The sequence below is a fragment of the Pristiophorus japonicus genome, chromosome 6, assembly GCF_044704955.1.
Source record: "Pristiophorus japonicus isolate sPriJap1 chromosome 6, sPriJap1.hap1, whole genome shotgun sequence".
Classification (NCBI taxonomy): Eukaryota; Metazoa; Chordata; class Chondrichthyes; family Pristiophoridae; genus Pristiophorus; species Pristiophorus japonicus.
The window spans coordinates 155558206-155581831 of NC_091982.1; the positions used below are offsets into that span (position 1 = coordinate 155558206).

The 23626-nt window shown below is 48.4% G+C and overlaps 2 protein-coding genes across 4 annotated transcripts in view; one reads left to right on the forward strand and one right to left on the reverse strand.

The window, feature by feature from the left end:
- The window catches only part of LOC139265260 (uncharacterized), a 44715-nt gene extending 35845 nt beyond the window's left edge, over nt 1–8870 (reverse strand). For both annotated transcript variants that reach the window (XM_070882199.1, XM_070882198.1), the window contains exons 1-2: nt 8299–8870; nt 583–798 (exon numbers count right to left, since the gene is read on the reverse strand). In XM_070882199.1, the coding sequence (XP_070738300.1) occupies nt 583–798; nt 8299–8583 (501 nt within the window). In that variant the 5' untranslated portion in view covers nt 8584–8870. The remainder of the gene's footprint in view (nt 1–582; nt 799–8298) is intronic.
- The window catches only part of kif1aa (kinesin family member 1Aa), a 511950-nt gene that overhangs the window by 133591 nt on the left and 354733 nt on the right, over nt 1–23626 (forward strand). The gene's annotated exons all lie outside the window — the stretch shown is intronic.

Genomic DNA, 23626 nt, shown 5'->3' on the forward strand with positions numbered 1-23626 from the left:
GGTTTGGAGGCAGGAGGTCATGTGATTAAAACATCCAGGGTAATGTCCAATCAGAGTGGGTGACCCTAGCCTCAGCTGGCACTAGGGCCTTCCTCCACCAGCCAAATTAGTGATCTTGGTCGTGGGTGACAGGCACTGGCACCAAATTGAGTCAATGTGGTTTTCCTGGCAATGATAGTAAAATTGACCAGGGTCTTACCACGGAGGGGGGGTGGGGGAAGTGGGTGGGGGCTGCCCAGGGAGAAGCTTTGGCCAGGGGCAGGGTGAAGCAACAGGTCATCTGACTGTCATCTGCAGTAAACCCAATAGTTGTTCAAGGAAAGAAAATGGGTTACAGACACACAGAAAGGGAGAAGGCATGAGCCGGAATGGCAAATTGGGGACAGCAACAGCAAGAAAAGGGAGAGAGAGAGAGCAGCATGAATATAGGAGAATGTAGACATAAAGAAAAATAAGAAATAGATGGAGAGCAGATTGGAAAAATTGAGCTAGAGACAAAGGAAAAGGAGAGGGAGAGAATGAATGGCAAAGTATAGAATGGCAGGGGTGGGGAGATGAGTAAAGGCTGGGTTGAGTACTTACAATGTCCTTGGGTACCACGGCAGTGTGCTGGGTGCTCAAGTCTCCTTCAGTCACGACACAGTAAGGGAGCTGGCCTTTTTCTTTCAGTTGATTGCAGCAGTTCACAAAGGAGAGGCTGAAGTCGATGCCCACCACCTCCTCAAATACCCGTGCCAGTTCAAACGAGGCTCTCCCCACAGCACAGCCGATGTCCAGGGCTCTGCTGGGAACATCACTCTACCAAAAGCGAACAGACAGGTTAGGACTGAAATGACACCACCCTACAACGGGACGTAGATGGGTCATGGATTAAATGGTCACGTTTGAAAAAGAAATCTTGCACTTCTATAGCGACTTTCACAACCTCAGGATGTCCCAAAGCGCTTTACAGCCAATGAAGTATTTTTGAAGTGTAGTCTCTGTTGTAATGTGGGAAACATGGAATAAAAATCTAATGTCACTAACGGTGACCATGAAATTACCAGATTGTCGTAAAAACCCATCTGGTTCACTAATGTCCTTTAGGGAAGGAAATCTGCTGTCCTTACCTGGTCTGGCCTGCATGTGACTCCAGACCCACAGCAATGTGGTTGACTCTTAACTACCCTGTGAAATGGCCTAGCAAGCCACTCAGTTGCAACAAACCGCTATGAGGAAAAATAATAAGAATAAAGCTGGATGGACCACCTGGCAACGACGTTGGCACCAGCTTTGGACACGACAACAACACACCCAGCCCAGTCAACCCTGCAAAATCCTTCTCATCAACATCTGGGAACTTGCGCCAAAATTGGGAGAGCTGTCCCACAGATTAATCAAGCGACAACCTGACATAATCATACTCACAGAATCATATCTTTCAGCCAGTGTCCCCGACTCCTCCATCACCATCCCTGGGTATATCCTGTCCCACCGGCAGGATAGACCCACCCGAGGTGGCAACACATTGGTATACATTCGGGAGGGAGTGGCCCTGGGTGTCCTTAACATTGCCTCCGGACACCATGAAGTCTCAGGGCTTCAGGCCAAGCATGGGCAAGGAAGCTTTCTGCTGATTATCACACACCACCCTCCCTCAGCTGATGAATTAGTACTCCTCCATGTTAAACACCACTTGGAAGAAGCACTGAGGGTAGCAAGGGCACAGAATGTACTCTGGGTGGGGGACTTCAATGTCCATCACCAAGAGTGGCTTGGTCGCACCAATACTGACCGAGCTGACCGAGCTCTGAAGGATGTACCTGCCAGACTGGGCCTGTGGCAGGTGGTATGAGAACCAACACCAGGGAAGAACTTACTTGACCTCGTCCTTACCAATCTACCTATCACAGATGCATCTGTCCATGACAACATTGGTAGCAGTGATCACTGCACAGTCACTGTCGAGACAAAGTCCCGTCTTCACACTAAAGACACGCTCCATTGTGTTGTGTGGCACTACCACTGTGCTAAATAGGATAAATTCAGAACTGATCGAGTAGCTCAAAGCTGGACATCCATAAGTCACTGTGGGCCATCAGCAGCACCACAATATCCCTCATTCTACCATCAAGCCAGGGGACCTAAAAATGAGGTACCAGCCTGGGGAAGCTGCAACACAGGACTACATGTATGCTAAGTAGCAGACAATTAAACAACTAATGGGAGGAGTAGGCTCCATGTATATCCCCACCCTCAATGATGGCAGAGCCCAGCACGCAAGTGCAAAAGACAAGGCTGAAGCTTTGCAACCATCTTCAGCCAGAAGTACAAAGTGGATGATCCATATCAGCCTCCTCCTGAGGTCCCCACCATCACAGAAGCCGGTCTTCAGCCAATTTGATTCACTCCACGTGATATCAAGAAACGGCTGAGCGCACTGGATACAGCAAAGGTTATGGGCCCCTGACAACATCCCAGTTGTCATGCTGAAGACTTGTGCTCCAGAACTAACTGTGCCTTTAGCCAAGCTGTTCCAGTACAGCTACAACATTGGTATCTACCCGACAATGTGGAAAATTGCCAAGATATGTCCTGTCCACAAAAAGCAGGACAAATCCAATCCGGCCAATTACCGCCTCATCAGTCTACTCTCAATCATCAGCAAAGTGATGGAAGGTGTCATTGACAGTGCTATCAAGCGACACTTACTCCTCAATAACGTGCTCACCGATGCTCAGTTTGGGGTCTGCCAGGAACATTCGGCTCCAGACCTCATTACAGCCTTTGACCAAACATGGACAAAGGAGCTGAATTCCAGAGTTGAATTGAGAGTGACATCAAGGCAGCATTTCACCAAGTGTGGCATCAAGGAGCCCTAGTAAAATTGAAGCCAATGTGAAACAGGGGGAAAACTCTCCACTGGCTGGAGTCATACTGAACACAGAGGAAGATGGTTGTGATTGTTAGAGATCAATCATCACAGCCCCAGGACATTGCTGCAGGAGTTCCTCAGAGCAGTGTCCTCGGCCCAACCATCTTCAGCTGCTTCATCAATGACCTTCCCTCCATCATGTCAGAAGTGGGGATGTTCACTGATGATTGCACAGTGTTCAGTTCCATTCTCAATTCCTCAGATAATGAAGCAGTCTATGCCCGCATGCAGGAAGACCTGGACAACATTCAGGCTTGGGCTGATAAGTGACAAATAACATTCACGCCACACAAGTGCCAAGCAATGATCATCTCCAACAAGCGAGAGTCTAACCACCCCCCCTTGATATTCAACAGCATTACCATCACTGAATCCCCCACCATCCACATCCATTGACCAGAAACTTAACTGGACCACCCACATAAATACTGTGGCTACAAGAGCAGATCAGAGGCTGGGTATTCTGTGGGGAGTGTCTCATAAGAACATAACAAATAGGAGCAGGAGTAGGCCGCCCAGCCCCTCGAGCCTGCTCTGCCATTTAATAAAATCATGGTTGATCTGATCATAGACTCAGCTCCACTTCCCTGCCCGCTCTCCATAACCCATTATTCCCTTATCGCTCAAAAATCTATCTCCGCCTTCAATATATTCAGTGACCCAGCCTCCACAGCTCTCTGGGGCAGAGAATTCCATAGATTTACAACCCTCTGAGAGAAGAAGTTTCTCTTCATTTCAGTTTTAAATCTTATTCTGAGAATATGTGCCCTAGTTTTAGTTTCCCCTATGAGTGGAAATATTCTCTCTCTATCCACCTTGTCGAGCCCCCTCATTATCTTATATGTTTCGGTGGGGCCCTGGTAAAGCAGAGGAGCGGGAAAGTCGTGGTGACTTGCGACGAGTGATCGGGGCGGAGGAGTGATGAGGGATCGTGGCTTAGATTGGTGGGTGATCGTGGCGGAGAGGTGCGGCGGGAGATTGTGGCGGAGGTGCAGTGCGAGTTCGTGGTGGAGGTGCGGCGAATGAGGGTATGGGGCCCAGAAGAGCCGAGGGCCCAGGGGCAGCACGGACCAGCCCACACTGCGATATGTACGCGCACTAGGTCCGTGCAGCAGAGCAGGTTTCCAGTCGTCCTGGTTAACCCTTGCCACTGGATAAAGGCCTAGCTCTGTCGAGCCAGTGTGGTGGCTGATGTGCAACGGTCACCACACATTAAAAAAATCCACGTACATGCATTTTCCACCCCTTCAATTGGAGTTCAGGATTGGAATATCGGGTCCTTCATTGAAACATCTGTGAACTCTCGTGGAAGCAAATCATCCTCGTTCGAGGGACTGTCTATGATGATGATGATATGTTTCGATAAGATCACCTCTCATTCTTCTGAACTCCAATGTGTATAATCCCAACCTACTCAACCTATCTTCATAAGTCAACCCTCTCACCTCCGGAATCAACCTAGTGAACCTTCTCTGAACAGCTCCAATGCAAGTATATCCTTCCTTAAATACGGAGACCAAAACTGTATGCAGTAATCTAGGTGTGGCCTCACCAATACCCTGTACAGTTGTAGCAGGACTTCTCTGCTTTTATACTCTATCCCCCTTGCAATAAAGGCCAACATTGCATTTGCCTTCCTGATTACTTGCTGTACCCACATACAAACCTTTTGTGATTCATGCAGAAGGACCCCCAGGTCCCTCTGTACTGCAGCACTTTGCAATTTTTCTCCCTTTAAATTATAATTTGCTTTTCTAATTTTTCTGCTGAAGTGGATAACCTCACATTTTCCCACATTATACTCCATCTGCCAAATTTTTGCCCACTCAATTAGCCTGTCTATATCCCTTTGCATATTTTTTGTGTCCTCCTCACAATTTGCTTTCCTACCCATCTTTGTATCATCAGCAAACTTGGCTACATTACTCAGTCCCTTCATCCAAGTCATTAATATAGATTGTAAATAGTTGAGGACCCAGCAGTGATCCCTGCGGCACCCCACGAGTTACTGTTTGCCAACTGGAAAATGACCCATTTATCCCCACTCTCTGTTTTCTGTTAGTTAGCCAATCTTCTATCCATGTTAATATATTACCCCCAACTCCGTGAATTTTTATCTTGTGCAGTAACCTTTTTTGTAGCACCTTATCGAATGCCTTCTGGAAATTCAAGAACACCACATCCACTGCTTCCCCCTTATCCACACTGCTCGTTACATCCTCAAAGGACTCCAGCAAATTTGTCAAACATGATTTCCCTTTCATAAAACCATGCTGATTCTGCTTGATTGAATTATGCTTTTCCAAATGTCCCGCTACTGCTTGCTGAATAATGGACTCCAGCATTTTCCCTACGACAGATGTTCGGCTAACTGGTCTATAGTTTCCTGCTTTTTGTCTGCCTCCTTTTTTAAAGCCTTTCCACCATCTACAAGGCACAGGTCAGGAGTGCGATGGAATACTCTCCACTTGCCTGGATGAGTGCAGCTCCAACAACACTCAAGAAGCGCGACACCATCCAGGATTAAGCAGTCCACTTGATTGGCACCCCATCCACCACCTTCAACATTCACTCCCTCTACCACTGGCGCATCGTGGCTGCAATGTGTACCATCTTTAAGATGCACTGCAGCAGCTCGCCACGGTTTCTTCAGCAGCACCTCCCAAACCCGCGATCTCTACCACCTATAAGGACAAGCGCAGCAGGTGGAAGTGAACACCATGAGCTGTGAGTTCCTCTCCAAGTTACAAACCATCCTGACTTGGAAATATATCGCCGTTCCTTCATCGCTGGGTGAAAATCCTGGAACTCCCTCCCCAACAGCACTGTGGGAGTACCTTCACCACAAAGACTGCAGCGGTTCAAGAAGGCGGCTCACCACCACCTTCTCAAGGGCAATTAGGGATGGGCAATAAATGCTGGCCTTGCAAATAAAGCCAATTTGCGCCCAGCAAGGTCCCACAAACGAAGTGATAATGATCAGATAATCTGTTTTAGTAACGTTGGTTGAGGGATAAATATTACACAGGACTCCAAGGAGTCTGGTTCTTCTTCAAAATAGTACAATGGGAATTTTTATGTCCACCTGAAGAAGGCAGAGGGGGCCTCGGTTTAAAATCTCATCCAAAAGATGGCTTCTCCGACAGTGCAGCACTCCCTCAGCACTGCACTAGAGCATCAGCCTAGATTCTGTGGGACTTGAGTTGATGACCTTCTGACTCATAGGCGAGCATGCTACCCACTTAGTCACAGCTTTGGAGCAAGACCCTCAAATACATGTTCAGCAACAGGACAGAAAATGGAGAATACGTAACTGATCAGTGGCAGAATCAGGTACCCGGGAGGGATTACAATACCTTTCACAAGACAGGAGATCCAGCAATTTCTAACTGGCTGCTAACCCCCTGAGATCAGATAACTGCCTGCAATCATTCTATGGTATCAGTTACTATTCTATCTGTTTTGGAGCCGTTTCCTGGCAGACATTGGGTTCCCGGTAGACAGTGACTGCGGATACGATCTGTATCTCTGCTGGCTGGGGGTGAATAGTTGTCATCCATTGCTGATAATTGACAGTGCTAATGATTATGAAACACACAGCAGCTCAAACAGAGCAAATATGGGTTAATGTTTTTGCAGTATACACAAGTGTGATTTATTTCAAGTAATGTTCCACCCTCAGTCCTAATGTACACTGTGAGCTGGCGACATTTGTAGATCCAAGCGTTTAGCAGTGACAGAGAATACATCCACCTTTATTTGACATTTATCTAATTTATAAATGTAACCAATGCTCTCCTCCTTCCCAGTGGGCGCATAGCACTGTGCAGCTGCCACCCATCACACCGTGTCACCCATCGCTCCCTGCCACCCATCGCACCGTGTCACCCATCGCTCCCTGCTCCCCATCGCTCCCTGCCACCCATCGCACCGTGTCACCCATCGCTCCCTGCCACCCATTGTACCCATCGCACTCTGCCACCTATCGCACCCATCGCGCACTGCTACACATTGCACCGTATGACCCATCGCTCCCTGCCAGTCGCAGTGTTCCACCCATCATAGCTCTTGGTGCTCATAAAACTTTCCCTACCCTGTGTGCCTCAAACCAACTCAGAACATTGCCTGATATTTGTATCAGTGTGACATGTGAGTTTTACAATCCATCAGTCCTGTGCCAATTAGGGTGAATTTTGTGCCATCTAGGAGTAAGAATCAAAAGCACTTCATGGAAGACTCTTACAAGAGTACGATAGCGGAGTAGTTATTTTCCTGGACTAATAATTGAGAGAACGTGAGTTTAAATCCCACACTGGCAGGTTCAGAATTGGAAATCTGAATTTGTCAGTGTGAAAAGACAGTGTGTGACCCACTGTACCACCCAGTCCCAGAGTGTGAAAGGACAGTGTGTGACCCACTGTACCACCCAGTCCCAGAGTGTGAAAGGACAGTGTGTGACCCATTGTACCACCCATTCCCAGAGTGTGAAAGGACAGTGTGTGACCCACTGTACCACAAAGTCCCAGAGTGTGAAAGGACAGTGTGTGACCCACTGTACCAACCAGTCTCAGAGTGTGAAAGGACAGTGTGTGACCCACTGTACCACCCAGTCCCAGAGTGTGAAAGGACAGTGTGTGACCCACTGTACCACCCAGTCCCAGAGTGTGAGAGGACAGTGTGTGACCCACTGTACCATCCAGTCCCAGAGTGTGAAAGGACAGTGTGTGACCCACTGTACCACCCAGTCCCAGAGTGTGAGAGGACAGTGTGTGACCCACTGTACCACCCAGTCCCAGAGTGTGAAAGGACAGTGTGTGACCCACTGTACCACCCAGTCCCAGAGTGTGAAAGGACAGTGTCTGACCCATTGTACCACCCAGTCGTGAGTTCAAGTCCCACTCCAGCTACTTAAGCACATACTCGAGGCTGACATATGCAGTACTGAGGGAGCGCTGCACTGTTGGAGGTGCCGTCTATCGGATGAGACGCTAAACCGAGGTCCCGTCTGCCCTCTCAGGTGGAGGTAAAAGTTCCGATGGCATTATTTGAAAGAAGAACAGGGGAGTTCTCCCCGGTGTCCTGCCCAATATTTTTCACTCAGCCAACATCACTGATACAGATTGTCTGGTCATTATCTCATTGCTGTTTGTGGGAGCTTGCTGTGCTTGGCTGCTGCGTTTTCTACATCACATCAGTGGCCAAACACCAAAAGTACTTCAGTGGCTGTAAAGCGCTTTGGGGCGTTCCAAGGTTGTGAATGGCGCTATAAAAAGCAACACTTTCCTCTTTCTTTTTCTTCTGATTGTGACCATGCCCCAATTCTAAAATAATAATTATTTGGAAGAGGATTTAACTAGAGGCCCAACACAAGTGCTGTTGTTTACCTGCTGGGTGAAATGTTTCACACATTCCTTGGCACACCGCTGTGGGAAATTCTGGATAGCGACTGGGTCGGTGATGTACAGCGACAGGTCCTGCGGTGAGCCAAAGTGGAAGAGGAGGTACTCACTCAGAGCGCGCTGGGTCTCGTACACGTTGCCCTTCGACTGCTTCTCCCGTGAGGTGGTGAGACGACTCCACAAGCGGTACAAGGCGTAGCCGCCCCCCAGCAGGACTGCAGACCCCACCAGCGTGGGCCTCCCCTCCCTCAGCACACGCATCACAGGCATTGCTCGGCAGACCAAGGCCGCAGGGCCGCAGGCGAGAACTGGAGGAGCAACAGCTGAAAAAGGAGAGAACCAGCAGCAGGGCAGGTGTCCTGTTAATGAAAGCAATCACTCCCCCTTAGCACAAGGACGCTGAACCTTCGGTCCAAACAGCTCACTGTCAGCGTTTGGCTCGAAATTCAGAACACCCAAACCCCTCCATGAATCCTCTGTGCAGAAGTCTGCCGTTATTCTGCACAGGAGAACAGCCAGCTTTTAGCACTTCAAGCGGCTGAAACTTTTTTCCTGCCGATTGGTCTGGCTTGACCTTTGTCCTCAAAGTGCTGTGCTCCAATTGGGCAAAAATGTAGGGCCAAGCTAAAGTTTCAAGTGCGGGGGAGGGGCCAGCATCGAGGCAAGATTTGCAGCTTTAAACATTGTCCACACACTGGAGTTTTCCCAAACGTCACCCCCATTCCACCTCCAGGACAGTCTTGATTCTTGATTCTTTGCTTTCCCGTTGTGGTAATTCAATCCCAAACCGGCCTCTGTGTGCTGCCTTTATATAATCCTCTCCTCTTGGATTATATAAAGAAAGGCACCTGATTGTGTCAGCGTGGCAAGATCAACGTATCACTTTCCCAATCCATTTCCAGTCAGCTGCCCTCAGAGAATAGCACTTCTTCAGTCAGAGTCTCTGGCACTGCTCTAGCCCAGGGAAAATTGTGTGCTCACATTATCATGCGATTACACGGCTGTCTCCGCCCTGCCTCAGCTCATCCGCTGCTGAAGCCCTCATCCATGCCTTTGTTACTTCTAGACTTGACTACGCCAACTCACTCCTGGCTGGTCTCCCACATTCTATCCTGCGTAATCTAGAGGTGATCCAAAACTTGACTACCCGTGTCCTAACTCGCACCAAGTCCCGCTCACCCTTCACCCCTGTGCTCGCTGACCTACATTGGATCTCGGTTAAGCAACGCCTCGATTTCAAAATTCTCATCCGTATTTTCAAACCCCTCCATGGCCCTCGCACCTCCCTATCTCTGTAATCTCCTCCAGCCCCACAACCCCCTGAGATGTCTGCGCTCCTCTAATTCTGCCCTCCTGGGCATCCCTGATTATAATCGCTCAACCATTGGTGGCTGTGCCTTCGGTTGCCTAGGCCCAAACTCTGGAACTCCCTGCCTAAACCTCTCTGCCTCTCTACCTCTCTTTCCTTCTTCAAGATGCTCCTTAACCTCTTTGATCAAGCATTTGGTCACCTGGGCTAATATCTACTTATGCGGCTCGGTGTCAATTTTTTACTCGCATAATACTCCTGTGAAGCACCTTGGGAAGTTTCACTACGTTAAAGGTGCTATATAAATACAAGTTGTTGTTGTTATGGCACTAGCACGCTGACGCACACAACCGGGTTTGTACCGGCACCAGGGGAGATCAGCAGTCCACGGGGAACTGAGGGTTCTTTGTTGTCTGGAGGCAATAAACCGTACTGTTAAATCTACCAACGCTGCAGACTCTGTGAGAACTGAGATCAGGCATTGGAGCACTGGAATGAGATAAATGTGCCCTCTGTCTGTGACAATCTTCCTATGGCTCAGACAACCAGTTGGACAGCAAGTCACAGAGCATTTTGCATTGAGGTCGGCTTGCCTGTAGCGATAGAACTCGTACGGGAGTGGAACATTTGTGCGATGATTAGCTTCAGTCGGGAACACAATTGAACCTGACACACAGCAGTTGTAGAAATTGAGGGATAACTGCAGGGAGTGTTGGTAGCTTTGGATCTCTGGTAGAGGAATCACGGAATGAAATGGGAAAAAGGCTCAATTCAGGAGGATAGAAAGTTTATTTTCTAACCTCCCCCCCCCCCCCCCGCCCTGCGCCACGCATTCTCCCCTCCTCTCCTGAAGGCAGTGACTCTGGCTATGTTGGTTGCTCAGGTACTGATCAATGTCCCTGGAGGTCCTGTGCAAGCCGCTCACCGGCTTTCAAATGGAAAAACCAGGCATGTGCGGAAATTCGAATGGGCCGCACAGTCTGTTAATGGGGCCGCACACACCCAAAAAATTAAGTGGGAACATTGGTACTGCTCCCGCCCCACCACCTCATTCCATTGGCTACCCCAGGGACTTGAGCACAAAAATCTAGGCTAACACTCCAGTGTAGCACTGTCGGAGGTGCCGTCTTTTGGGTGAAACGGTATATCGAGACCCCGTCTGCTCTCTCAAGTGGACATAAAAGATCCCATGGCACTATTCTGAAGCAGAGCAGGGGAGTTACCCCAGTGTCCTGGCCAATATTTATCCCTCAATCAACATAACAAAAACAAACAGATTATCTGGTCATTATCACATTGCTGTTTGTGGGAGCTTGCTGTGCGCAAATTGGCTGCAGCATTCCCTACATTACAACAGTGACTACACTCCAAAAGTACTTCATTGGCTGTAAAGCGCTTTGAGACATCTGGTGGTCGTGAAAGGTGCTATATAAATGCAAGTCTTTATATATCTGCTTTGTTTTTCTGTATGGGGATAAGTGAAATTTGCTGCCATTGTAAGGTTATTTACAGAATTTCCTCACTTCTGGAGATCTGCGTACTTGTAATCCACACGAAACACTTAAAGCTGGGATGTCCAAACTGTAACCACGGGCCTATGTACGGCCTGTGAACCACAGCTGTTCGACCCACAAAGCCTTGGGAGCTCAGTTCCCACTTGTGAATCCCACACCCCTGGGTGTATGGAAAGGGCTGTCCTCAGGATTGCTTCCTATTGGTGGATAAATTGGTAGCAGTAACTTCAGGTAAACACAAATCAATGGGAACATGGATTTAAACTTTCGGGCTGGATTTTCGCCGCTGATGTTTTTGGGGCGGTAATGGCGACGGGCGGGAAAGTTTGTGCCCAGTGTAAAGTCCTTACTCTACAGCATGAAACCACACGAGGCACATTCCAGGGAAAAGGCCACTCTGTGACCTTAACTCTTTGTTACAGGACTCCAGAAGTGATGACCCTGCATGGGACCTCCCTTTATATACCTGTATGATCAGGTAAGGAGTGTCTTCCACAAGTTCACCCCCTGTGGTCAAGGTGTGCATCTAAGTTGAGTGTATACAGTAATACAGTGGTGTTACATTGTTGTTACATTGTGGTTACATACATGACACCCGGGAACAGTTTGCGCCTCAGTAAGTAACATTGGGCAGCTGGGCCCTGAGTCGGGGGGCATTGTACATCTCTCTTGGGGGTTAGCATGGGAAAATCCCGAGCTAAAGAGCCGTGCCGGGAGCACTACGAGAGAGGGGGATAAAAAGCCACAAAAACATTCCCAAAACATTGCCTACGCCACCACAAGATAAATGGCCAAAAACATTTAAAGAAAAAACAATGACACTTACCTTCGGAGTCCATTACTTACCTCTCCGCAGTCGGTATCGTTGGACTGCCTGAGTTCCCAGGCGGTCAATGCGGGGAACACTTCGGGGCGGACATGTCGGACAAGAGTCAAAACTCTCGCCGGTGTCGCAACCAGGGGCGTTGCACACCGACGCAGCTCTTCCGGGCGGTGCTGCTCTGCAGGCCACAAAACCGTACCCGGGGATCGCTGCGGGGCACTGGAGGCTGACCGCCCGCCCAGAACACCTCACCGCCACCATTGTCGCCGCTCCGGGACGAAGAGCGGCAAGGAGCTGGAAATTCTCCCTATAACTGGCTGGCATAGTTTCACAATAAGAACCCAAAGGGCCCACGATGATTAGAAGTTTGGATATTCTGGCCTTAAAGGGGCAATGGCAAGTAAGATGTCTGACTGAGGCAGATCTCGAACCAGTGAAACACATGGAATAGGATTTATTAAAAGTGAAATACATCAAAATAGGCAATGGGGGTCATTTTGACTTTGTGTCAAATGGGCGCTATCGATTATGCATCTCTCCTCCCCTGTCCCCTACTTAGGAATAAGAAGTCCTGCCACATTCCTACTGAGCACAAACTCGTACTTCCTCTTTCCTTCTTCCGCTAAGAACAAATCCCCATTCCCCGTGTAGCTGAAGCTGGTCAAATACAGGCCCATTCCTGCCCCTCATTATCAGTAATTCTCACCCCACCCAAGGAAAAGCAAATTCAACCCCCCCCCATCACCCTTTCGATGAGAAACAGATTGTGTCTCTTCCAGCCCTTCACCTGGTAGCTGCTGAACAGCAGGCCCCCCCCAGAGCCGTAAGCCTAGCGTGGTAGAAATTCATCTCGACCCACTTTCAGGCCCTAAAACCGGGCACTGTTCGTCCCAACTGGGGGGCCCAAGGACCGCCCAAAATTGGACCTTGGGGCCTCATTTCAATAATTTAGGTGAGCTACCAGCACCTGTCCCACCTCCACAGGCAGCTCACCCACTTCAGCACGTGAATTTCAGGCCATTTGCCTCATCTGCAGCGGCCCTTAGGAAACAACAACTGACATTTATATGGCACCTTTTAACATCGTAAAAATCATAAAGTGCTTCACAGGAACATTATCAAATAAAATTTGACACTGAGCCACGTGAGCAGATATTTGGACAGATAAGAATTAAGAGCAGGAGTAGGCCATTCGGCCCCTCGAGCCTGCTCTGCCATCAATAAGGTCATGGCTGATCTTCAACCTCAACTCCACACTCTTGCACTATCCCCATATCCCTTGATTCCCTTACTATCTAAAAATCTAGCGATCTCTGTCTTGAATATAACTAAAAGCTTGGTCAAAGAGGTAGTTTTGAAGGAGCGTTTTAAAGGAGAAAAGAGAGAGGAGAGATGGGGTGGTTTAGGGAGAGAAATCCAGAGCTTAGGGCCCTGGCAGCTGAAGGTGCGGCCACCAATGATGGAACAATTAAACCAGGGATACGCAAGAGGCCAGATTTGGAGGAGCGCAGAGATCTCGGAGGGCTGTAGGGCTGGAGGAGATTACAGAGATAGGGAGAGGCGAGGCCATGGGGGGATTTGAAAACAAGGGTGAGAATTTTAAAATTGAGGTGCTCCCGGAGCGGGAACCAATGTAGGTCAGCGAGCACAGGGGTGATGGGTGAACGGGACGTGGTGCGAGTTAGGACACGGGCAGATAAGTGCCCTGTGGGGCCGGCGGAGTGGCAGGACAGTGGGGGGGAGGGCCGATTAGGTCCAGCAGGGTGCTCAGGCCTGCTGTGCAGCCATGGGGAACATTCCTAATCCTCCTGGCTCCACCTGTATTTTTAAAAACGAATGATACTCACCATCTCGATAGCGGCTGCTTACAATGCTGCATCCAGGCCAAGAGGTCCTGCGTGGAACGGACCCATTGCCCAGTTTCTTGGAGCGAACCTGCCCATGTGCAAGGGACCTAACCCCTGTATTAGGCGGCTGCCCAAATGCCTGAAAATCGTCCGAGGTTCTGCGAAATTGGTTATCAGTCCTGAAAATGGTTGCAACAGTGACCAATTTCTACTCCACCCAGTGCAACTCTCCCCCTACTCTACAAATGAAAAGAAAATTGGTCCCACTGTAATGTATTTGCTTCATGGCTTCTTTGCTTAAGAATTCATAGCAACACATTGCTATTAAGAACTAGTTGGTTTGTTAAAAAGGGATTAACAATCACTCTACACATTACCAGTTTATCTACTAGGCTCACAACTGCATACCTCATCATGGATGACCTATACCTTACTGACTGGGGTTTTATTGAGTCTTGTGACCATCACGTGACTGGCCATGCCACCCACAATGCAACATCTCTATAAACCTGTGAGCATACTCACAGATGACATTACACTCCCCCCCCCCACACCCCACTCCCCGCACAGAGATGGAATTAGGCCCTGGCTCAGTGCCACCCAACCTCACCCCATCCACCCTTCCTGCTCTCCTCCACCCAGCCCCTCCTCTTTCTCTACTCTTCTCCCCGCTCCGCACCTTTCCCTGCGAACGTCTTCTTCCCCTCTTCGTCCAAGGTCCACAGAGGGCGAATGGCCACTTGGGCGAGGTACGGGTTGACCTCTGGCCTTTGTGAAACCACACCTCCAGGAGAGAAGTGGGGTGGGAGCCGGGGGAGGTGGGGTGGGAGGGGGGGCGGTTACGGGGGAATGAAGGAAACCAGGGAGAGAGTGGGTTTCTTTGAGGAGGCTGTTTGCATCTCGAAATGATTTGGGTTGAAAGCGGAAATTGGAAGCGACACTGTGGAGTATCCGTTTACCACTAATGAGCACTAAATGGCTGTGGAGAGCATTTCCATCACAATGTGGTACAGACAGGGCCAATTATTCCTTGTGTCTTGAAGCAGTCGTTAAGTGGCGTAGAATCAAACCAGAGAGCTCTTGAGTGATGCAATTCACAACAGGACACACAGCCTACGAAACACGGTCTAGCTCTATAGAGCATCAATGAGCACAGTAAATAAATGGAGAAAGCAGATGGACATTAAACAAGTGATGATTATACCTGTCCGCATGCCCGATGTTAGACTCCCGAAACAAGCACTCTACCCCGAGCTACATCACGGCAGGCGAGTCCCAGGAGGGCAGAGAAAACATTCAAGGACACCCTCAAAGCCTCCTTGAAAAAATGTAACATCCCCACTGACTCCTGGGAATCCCTGGCCCAAGACCGCTCAAAGTGGAGGAGAAGCATCCGGGAAGGCGCCGAACACCTCGAGTCTCTTTGCCAGGAGTACATGGAAGCCAAGCGCTAACAGCGGAAGGAACATACGACAAATCAAGCACCGCACCCACCCATCCCTCCAACCACCACATGCCCCACATGTGACAGAGACTGTAGATCCCGCATTGGACTCATCAGTCACCTTAGAACTCATTTTTAGTGTGGAAGCAAGTCATCCTCCACTCCGGGGACTGCCTAAGAAGAAGAAGATTATAGAACACTCACCAGTTAAGTGACAGGGGAGGAAACACTGATACTACTTTCCTGGTTAATGAGCTCTATAAGAATGCTAACTTCATTATTAGAGTATCGCTAATTCCCCCACCGCGCCCCCCTCACATTAATAGTGAGGTAGTGGGATATATCAGAGTCTGTTACAGTGAGGTAGTGAAGTATATCAGAGAGTGTTACAGTGAGGTATATCAGAGAGTGCTACAGAGAGGTAGTGGAGTATATTAGAGGGTGTTACAGTGAGGTAGTGCAGTATATTAGAATCTGTTACAGTGAGGTAGTGAGGTATATCAGAAAGTGTTACAGTGGGGTATATCAGAGAGTGCTACAGAGAGGTAGTGAGGTATATCAGAGAGTGTTGTAGTGAGGTATATCAGAGAGTGTTACAGTGAGGTAGTGGGGTATATCATAGCCTGTTACAGTGGGGTATATCAGAAAGTGTTACAGTGAGATAGTGAGGTATATCAGAGTGTTACAGTGAGGTAGTAAGGTATATCAGAGAGTGTTACAGTGAGGTAGTGAGGTATATCAGAGTGTTACAGTGAGATAGTGAGGTATATCAGAGAGTGTTACAGTGAGGTAGTGAGGTATATCAGAGTGTTACAGTGAGATAGTGAGGTATATCAGAGAGTGTTACAGTGAGGTAGTGAGGTATATCAGAGTGTTACAGTGAGATAGTGAGGTATATCAGAGAGTGTTACAGTGAGGTAGTGAGGTATATAAGAGAATGTTACAGTGAGGTAGTGAGGTATATCAGAGTTTGTTACAGTGAGGTATTGGGGTTAATCATAGTGTTACAGTGAGGTAGTGGGGTATAACAGAGAGTGTTACATTGCGGTAGTGGGGTATATCAGAGTTACAATGAGGTATGTCAGAGAGTGTTACAGTGAGGTATATCAGAGTGTGTTACAGTGAGGTAGTGAGGTATATCAGAGAGTGTTACAGTGAGGTAGTGAGACTTATCGGAGTCTGTTACAGTGAGGTAGTGAGGTATATCAGTCTGTTACAGTGAGGTATATCAGAGAGTGTTACAGTGAGGTAGTGAGGTATATCAGAGCATGTTACAGTGAGGTAGTGAGGTATATCAGAGTCTGTTACAGTGAGGTATATCAGAGAGTGTTACAGTGAGGTTGCGAGGTATATCAGAGAGTGTTACAGTGAGGTAGTGAGGTATATAAGAGAATGTTACAGTGAGGTAGTGAGGTATATCAGAGTTTGTTACAGTGAGGTAGTGGGGTATATCAGAGTGTTACAGTGAGGTAGTGGGGTATAACAGAGAGTGTTACAGTGAGGTAGGGCGGTATGTCAGAGAGTGTTACAGTGAGGTAGTGAGGTATATAAGAGAATGTTACAGTGAGGTAGTGAGGTATATCAGAGTTTGTTACAGTGAGGTAGTGGGGTATATCAGAGTGTTACAGTGAGGTAGTGGGGTATAACAGAGAGTGTTACATTGCGGTAGTGGGGTATATCAGAGTTACAATGAGGTATGTCAGAGAGTGTTACAGTGAGGTATATCAGAGAGTGTTACAGTGAGGTAGTGAGGTATATCAGAGTGTGTTACAGTGAAGTAGGGCGGTATATCAGAGTGTGTTACAGTGAGGTAGTGAGGTATATCAGAGTGTGTTACAGTGAGGTAGGGCGGTATATCAGAGAATGTTACAGTGAGGTAGTGAAGTATATTAGAGAGTATTACAGTGAGGTAGGGCGGTATATCAGTGTTACAGTGAGATATGCGGGATATATCAGAGTGTTAGAGGGAAGTGTGGTGCAAACAGGAACATAACATATTGTGTCAATGTGTCAATGAGAAGCATGGGATATAACAGACTACAAAAGATAACTGAGACAGTAGTAGGTAATCTATGTCATTCCTCATACAGTCAAGTTCCCAGAATTGGAGTGAGGTGCCACTTGAAATGTTAGTTTGTCTCTCACTATTGAGCACCTGCAGGTAAAGGGAGAGTGAAATGAAATACCATTCAATGACCTGCACCCGGCCCAGAGAGACATCAGCTGATGGACTATGATAGTGTCCCAGAATCCTGCATTGCCGCAGTGCAGCAGCCTGGCTGTGTGGGTCCGCTGTGGGAGTCTGGAACAGCTGCAACAATTATACTGTCAGTAACAAGAGTTTACTGTGCACTCATTCCAGAGGGACTCAAACCCCCCCCCCTCCCCCCACTCCCAGGGTGTAGCAGAGCTTGACGAAAGAACTCGATGATCAAGCAGCAAGTGGGACACTTGGAACTGGAATCATGGAATCGATTTAAAGGGAAGAAGAAACCTTTGACGGAGAGAAGCAGAAAGTGGTGCTTCAGCTGCAGACCTTGTCCATGAGGAAATGTCAAACCAGCAAGGATCTGATGGCACTCCGAAATACAGATCATTTTACATGCAGTTCTTGTCTCTTTTCACACCCGAGAGACACCAGTCAGTGTACAGCGATCTCCCTGAGGCAGAAGGACTGACAGGCACCAGTCAGTGTACAGATATCTCTCTGAGGGAGAGGGACTGCGAGACATCAGGCAGTGAGCAGGTATCTCCCTGAGGGAGAGGGGCTGAGAGACATCAGTCAGTGTACAGATATCTCCCTGAGGGAAAGGGGAATGAGAGACACCAGTAAATGTACAGATATCACCCTGAGAGAGAGGCGACTGAGATACACCAGTCAGTGTACAGATATCTCCCTGAGAGAGAGGGACCGAGAGACACCAGTCACTGTACAGATATCTCCCTGAGGGAGAGGGGTCTGAGAGACACCAGTCAGTGTACAGATATCTCCCTGAGGGAGAGGGGTCTGAGAGATACCAGTCAGTGTGCAGATATCTCCCTGAGAGAGAGGCCGAGAGACACCAGTCACTGTACAGATATCTCCCTGAGAGAGAGGGGTCTGAGAGATACCAATCAGTGTACAGATATCTCCCTGAGAGGGGCCGAGAGACACCAGTCAGTGTACAGATATCTCCCTGAGGGAGAGGGGACTGAGAGACACCAGTCAGTGTACAGATATCTCCCTGAGAGAGAGGGGACTGAGAGACACCAGTCAATGTACAGATATCTCCCTGAGAGGGGCCGAGAGACACCAGTCAGTGTACAGATATCTCCCTGAGGGAGAGGGAACTGAGAGACACCAGTCAGTGTACAGATATCTCCCTGAGGGAGAGGGGCTGAGAGTCACCAGTCAGTGTACAGATATCTCCATGAGGGAGAGGGGACTGAGAGACACCAGTCAGTGTACAGATATCTCCCTGAGGGAGAGGGGTCTGAGAGACACCAGTCAGTGTACAGATATCTCCCTGAGGGAGAGGGGTCTGAGAGATACCAGTCAGTGTGCAGATATCTCCCTGAGAGAGAGGCCGAGAGACACCAGTCACTGTACAGATATCTCCCTGAGGGAGAGGGGTCTGAGAGATACCAGTCAGTGTACAGATATCTCCCTGAGAGGGGCCGAGAGACACCAGTCAGTATACAAATATCTCCCTGAGAGAGAGGGGCCGAGAGACACCAGTCAGTGTACAGATATCTCCCTGAGGGAGAGGGGACTGAGAGACACCAGTCAGTGTACAGATATCTCCCTGAGGGAGAGGGGTCTGAGAGACACCAGTCAGTGTACAGATATCTTCCTGAGGGAGAGGGGACTGAGAGACACCAATCAGTATACAGATATCTCCCTGAGAGAGAGGGGACTGAGAGACACCAGTCAGTGTACAGATATCTCCCTGAGGGAGAGGGGTCTGAGAGACACCAGTCAGTGTACAGATATCTTCCTGAGGGAGAGGGGACTGAGAGACACCAGTCACTGTACAGATATCTCCCTGAGAGAGAGGGGACTGAGAGACACCAGTCCGTGTACAGATATCTTCCTGAGGGAGAGGGGACTGAGAGACACCAGTCAGTATACAGATATCTCCCTGAGGGAGAGGGGACTGAGAGACAACAGTCAATGTACAGATATCTCCCTGAGGGAGAGGGGACTGAGAGACAACAGTCAGTGTACAGATATCTCCCTGAGGGAGAGGGGACAGAGAGAGACACCAGTCAGTGTACAGATATCTCCCTGAGGGAGAGAGGACTGAGAGACACCAGTCAGTATACAGATATCTCCCTGAGAGAGAGGGACTGAGAGACACCAGTCAGTGTACAGATATCTCCCTGAGGGAGAGGGGACTGAGAGACAACAGTCAGTATACAGATATCTCCCTGAGGGAGAGGGGACTGAGAGACAACAGTCAGTGTACAGATATCTCCCTGAGGGAAACGTTTTGGCTGTGGTCTCTTCCCATAATCACTTTGCCCCTTTAAGTTTTTTTAATTATTCTGTTCCGGAAGAGAGTGCCTGAGCCACTTTGCTTCTTTGCTATTTTTTGTCTTTCACAGTTGGAATGCCTGATTTTGTTTCATCCCAGATAGGCGTGCAGCCAGGTCCTACCACTGTAAATTATTGATCCACTGATGGAAGTTTCTTCCATCTGTCATCACCATGGCAACTGGCTGTCACATAACAGCTGGCACTGTGACACAATCTTAATTAGTGCAGGCAGACTGCAGGGCTATCAATTTCCCAGAAACAGAGAGCTAAGAAAAGCGCTGTAGAGAGAGAGCGAGAGCAAGAGAGAGAGAGGGGGTGATGGAGACAGAGAGTCGGAGAGAGGGATGGAGACATATAGAGTCAGGGAGAGAGGGGAAGAGAGAACAGAAAGAGGGGACAGGAATACAGGTGGATATTGTAATGTATGTACCTGTGAGTATGCTCACAGGTTTCTCGAGCTGTTGCATTGTAAGTGGCTTAGCCAGTCACGCGATGTTCAGTAAAATCCCAGTCAGTTGAGTTCAGGGCATCCATGATGGGGCAGGTGATTGTGAGCCTGGTGGATGAACTGATAATGTGTAGTGTGATTGCCAAACCTTTTGCTAATAAACCAACTCGTTCTTAATAGCAATGTGTTGCTATGAATTCCTGAACAAAGAACCCACAAAGCAAATACATTACAGATATGGAGAGGATGATAGAAACAGGGAAGGACAGAGAAAAGGAGAGTGAAGGAGAAAGAGCCTGAGAGAGGAATGCAGAGAAAGAGGAGAGAGCGAGACCAATGGGGACATAGAGGAACAGTCTATCCAAATGGTGATCTCATGTTTCTCAATTTATTAGAACACCCAGCCAATCCACACCGACCATTCGCTATGCCTTACTTTATCTCACACAGTTTCACACAGAGCTTGATTAAGAATTCTGGGGGCCCTCGGCACCACAAACATTCGAGTCCCTCCACAGGCCTGTAAAAACTCTCCGATCAATTAACATATGGATGTTTTGTAAAATATCGGACAAAATAAAATTTTTTCGCACTGCATTAATGATAAAGCAAATCAGATCACAATATACTACGCTTAACTAGAAGTGATCCAGCGGTTGTACACAGTATTTTGCCATTATGGTGAGTTTACCAGGACCCTATATTTAGCTGGAGCCCTGAGGAGTGTTAATCCGGCCCTTGGATTCATGCCACTCTGTGTCACTCTGATTCCTCCCCAATTCTTTGCATTTCCAAGATGTTCTGCCACCCACACTCCCCATTTCCAACCGCCCCTTTGCAACAATGCTCGACTTCAAACCCCCTGCCATCCTGCCCCCCCAACCTCAAGTCACTTCAACCCTTTTCCTGGATGTTCCCAAAGCAGTCCTGTCCTGCAGTGCTGGCCCAGAAGGCAATTGTGTAACAAGTGTATCAGGTGCTGTGATGTATGTGAGAATAAGGACCTAGGGCTAGAACCTCCACTTTTTTTGCCTGCTTAACGCCCACTTAATGCCCATTTTACCGCTGAAATGACGTATGATGCCCATATATCGCCCATTTTGGCACAAAATGGAAACTGACGGGCATTTTTAGGAAACTTATCAGCGAGCGTTACTTTCCCCATGTGCTTAACGCCAGGAAAAAATATTACCACTTTTTTTGGATGGAATCACCAGAATGGGCGAAATCAACGCCCATAATATCGCCCAGCGTTACTTTCCGCACGGAATTAACACCGAGATTCAATAATATCTACTGCCCACTTTTTTTTGTCGTAAAGAGCACATTTGGCGAATCTAACGCCCAGGAGATCACCCACCGTCACTTTCACTACCTCGCACACATATCGGCCATAATATCGCTCGCCCAAAAAAACGCCCAGAAAAAGTGGAACTGTTCTGAACGAACGCCACCAGTGTGGCTGCCATTTTTAAAATCGCAGGTCGCTTCATTCAAAAGGCTGTTTCAACTTCGAGGGAGTTTGCATTGACTCTGGAGTTCTTCTCAGGTGAAGTGAACATCTCAACAGACATATTTTCAGACTCTGGACTATGGGGGTTTACTCTAGGTGTATTTTAGTGAGGAAATCATTGCTTCTGATCAATCACTATTATACTTTCAATGCAATGGGGGGCCATCCATTTCTCAGCCTGCATCGATTAATACGCAGAGTGCCATTGGCTCAATGTGTGATGCACATCATTATGTCCCCAATTTAAGATGTGCAAGAATGAGGAGGAGGGCCAGACCATACACACCCCGCACGTACAGGGAAAAGAGGTCTTACCTCGACATCTCCGACCACACCTGCCTTCGGAGACTGCGCTTCCACCAGGTGCTGATCAATGAAATATGTGAGCTCATCAGGCCACATATGCAGCCTGCCATCAGGACATCAGTGTCGGTCGAGGTCACGCGACACTATCTTACTACGTGTCCGGTTCCTTTTTGGCCTCTGCAGTCGAGATTTGCCCTCTGTCTCAACATGCAACTGATCACTGCATTAGACAGGTCACAGAGGCCCTGTACGCGAGAAGGATGGACTTTATCAGCTTCCCCATTGATATGTTCATAAAAAAGGATGAAACTGAATACTGTGTACAATGAGCAAGTGTGACCTTAGCTCCTTTAATAAGACTCCAGAGTGCAGGTACCTCGTGGATGTCCTGCTTATATACCGTGCTCCCAAGGGATGCTGGGATCCCTTGGGACTCCAACAGGTAGGCCTTCTGGTGGCAGTGCAATACAGAATACAAGGGGTTAAATACTTAACACTCATGACCGCGGAGACTAAGACTGACAGGGCTGGAGTATTCTACCGCATTGCTCTTCCCCAGGGTGCAGGGAGCTATACAGTGCACTCACATCGCCATGTGGCCACCTTCTCAGGACCCGGAGGGTTTTTGTAACACAAAAGGATTTCATCCTCTGAAGGTCCAACTAGTTGTTGACCACCACCAGATCATACTGCAGTGAATGCCAAATGTCCGGGCACCTTCGATGAGCCTCACATCCTGCGTGAGAGTGCTGTCTCTGACATCTTTAAGAGTCAGCCACAAGGACAATGCTGAATGCTTGGTGATAACCGATATGGCCTAGGCACCTAGCTGATGACCCCCTGCATGACACCCACACCGAGGCCGAGAAGCAATCAACCAGAGCCACAGAGACACATGCAATGTGGGTCAGAAAACAATAACTGCTTAAACAGCGCTTCAGGTGTCTTGACCACTCAGGAGGGGAGTTAGAATACAACCCTGAGCAAATAGGTAAATTCATGGTCGTGTGCTCGATGCTGCACAACCTGGCTATCAGGAGGGACTAAGAATTGCCAGAAGGCACTGATGCTCCACCTCAGGAGAGAGAGGACGAGGACGACGAGGGGCTGGATACTGACCAAGGGCCAGACAATCAGGCTGGCTATGCAACCATGCCCATGACCCCCTCCAGACCGCGAGGGCCCGTGGTGGCTACATAGCTGCAACACTCTTACGTGAGGAGCTGATATCTGAACGACTTGCCTAAAAGAGCATTGATGTGAGTGACAACACTGACACACTGCTGTGTGTGTGCAGCTCAGACATCAATGGTGCCCATCACCTTGGTGCCAGTTAAAGTTTACGTTGATTGAAGTTAAGTTGTATTTAACCCTTTCATGTTCAGGAATCACCAGCGTGTAATGGTCCAGCTATCTGAGATAATGCACAACAAGGTTATGTTCATTTAAAAAAAAATTATACCAACATTGGTCTGAAATCATAAGTATCACAGGCAACAACACCTAACCCCTGCCTACGTCCCAATTTTTTCCACCATTGGCATCAATCAAATGTTCAACATGTCCAGCAACACAAAATACAAAGGCAAA